Raw genomic sequence first — 1105 nt, 5'->3', positions numbered from 1 at the left:
ATCACCTAGATCACCTAGATCACCTAGATCACCTACCGTCAGGAACCAATAATTTTTCCAACAAAGGGGTAGCACAGGGTCCTGTCTGAGTAATGTTTCGTTGCCCTGGGAACAGATATCGATCCTCATCTCAAGCGCAAGTCCGCCTTTGCAGTCGGCCGATAACTACACTCGACTCCAGTTCCCTCCACACTGCTTCGTGCCCACTTATCCCTTTCCTCTCTTTCAACACCCACTTCAGCAATGTCCGCAGCTCCCGCGCTCAAGATCTTTTCCTTGGCAGAGAGCAGCCTGGCCTCGCTCCCTGTTCACTTCGCCTTCAATAACTCATTTCGCTGTCGTTCAAAATCCATCAGTCGCCTATGCCTCAGCTGCTCTTCTTCTTCTTCCCTTTCAGTTCTACCCCTCTTGCTTTCCCTCAGGAAGGATAAGAAGCCTTCAGTTGTTCCCCTCGTAGCCCGGACCTCCGGTTGGGTGGGGGAGGAGAGCTCCGATTGGAACTCTGGGGAAGGGCTTGAGCCTCCTGATGGGGAGTTTTCTGAGGGAGATTTTATGGCTGAGAGTGATAACACAGTGGATGAAGGTTTTGGGGCAGATGACGGGGAGGATTCTTATCCCGAGCTGCTTGAGGAGGCCAAGCTCTTTGTTGGCAATCTCCCTTACGATGTGGACAGCGAGAGGCTTGCTCAATTGTTCGAGGGAGCTGGGATAGTAGAAGTCGCGGAGGTAAATTTGTTCGCTTTTAGACGCCTCTCTAAGGCTCTGTTGGCTATAGGGAATCGAACGATAGTGAATGGGAAGAAATTGGTGATGTTAAAGGAATTGAATTTAAATGTGCTTTAACTCCCTTGTTTGTTTGAGGACAAATTGAGTGGAAAGTATTTTTTTTTTTGTTGGAATGAGTAGCCAATAAATGAAAGAATGAGCGCATCTAATGATACTCACAACTCACATTTTCTTAAAAATTTTACGGATTCAAGCAGAGATCATTTAGAGAAATGCGCATAAGTTTAAATTTTTTAGTAAATCAATTGATTATGAATTACACCTAAACTTAATTCTCTTAAACACAGACTCAATGCTACTCTCAGTGCAGTTTTTTTTT

The 1105-nt window shown here is 45.5% G+C and overlaps 1 protein-coding gene across 1 annotated transcript; it reads left to right on the top strand.

Annotated features, from left to right (window-relative positions):
- Nucleotides 1–47: 47 nt before the first annotated feature.
- Nucleotides 48–726, top strand: LOC110034855 (RNA-binding protein CP31B, chloroplastic-like; the record flags this gene model as incomplete). The annotated part of the gene is made up of 1 exon (XM_020739093.1): nt 48–726. A coding segment is annotated over exon 1 (483 nt), but the record flags the coding sequence as incomplete, so codon positions are not given.
- Between the last annotated feature and the right edge of the window lie 379 nt (nt 727–1105).

Source organism: Phalaenopsis equestris, unplaced genomic scaffold (genome assembly GCF_001263595.1).
Source record: "Phalaenopsis equestris unplaced genomic scaffold, ASM126359v1 Scaffold194010, whole genome shotgun sequence".
NCBI classification, from domain to species: Eukaryota; Viridiplantae; Streptophyta; class Magnoliopsida; order Asparagales; family Orchidaceae; genus Phalaenopsis; species Phalaenopsis equestris.
Note: the sequence above shows the minus strand (reverse complement) of the source record. Positions and strands in the feature narration are given on the sequence as shown.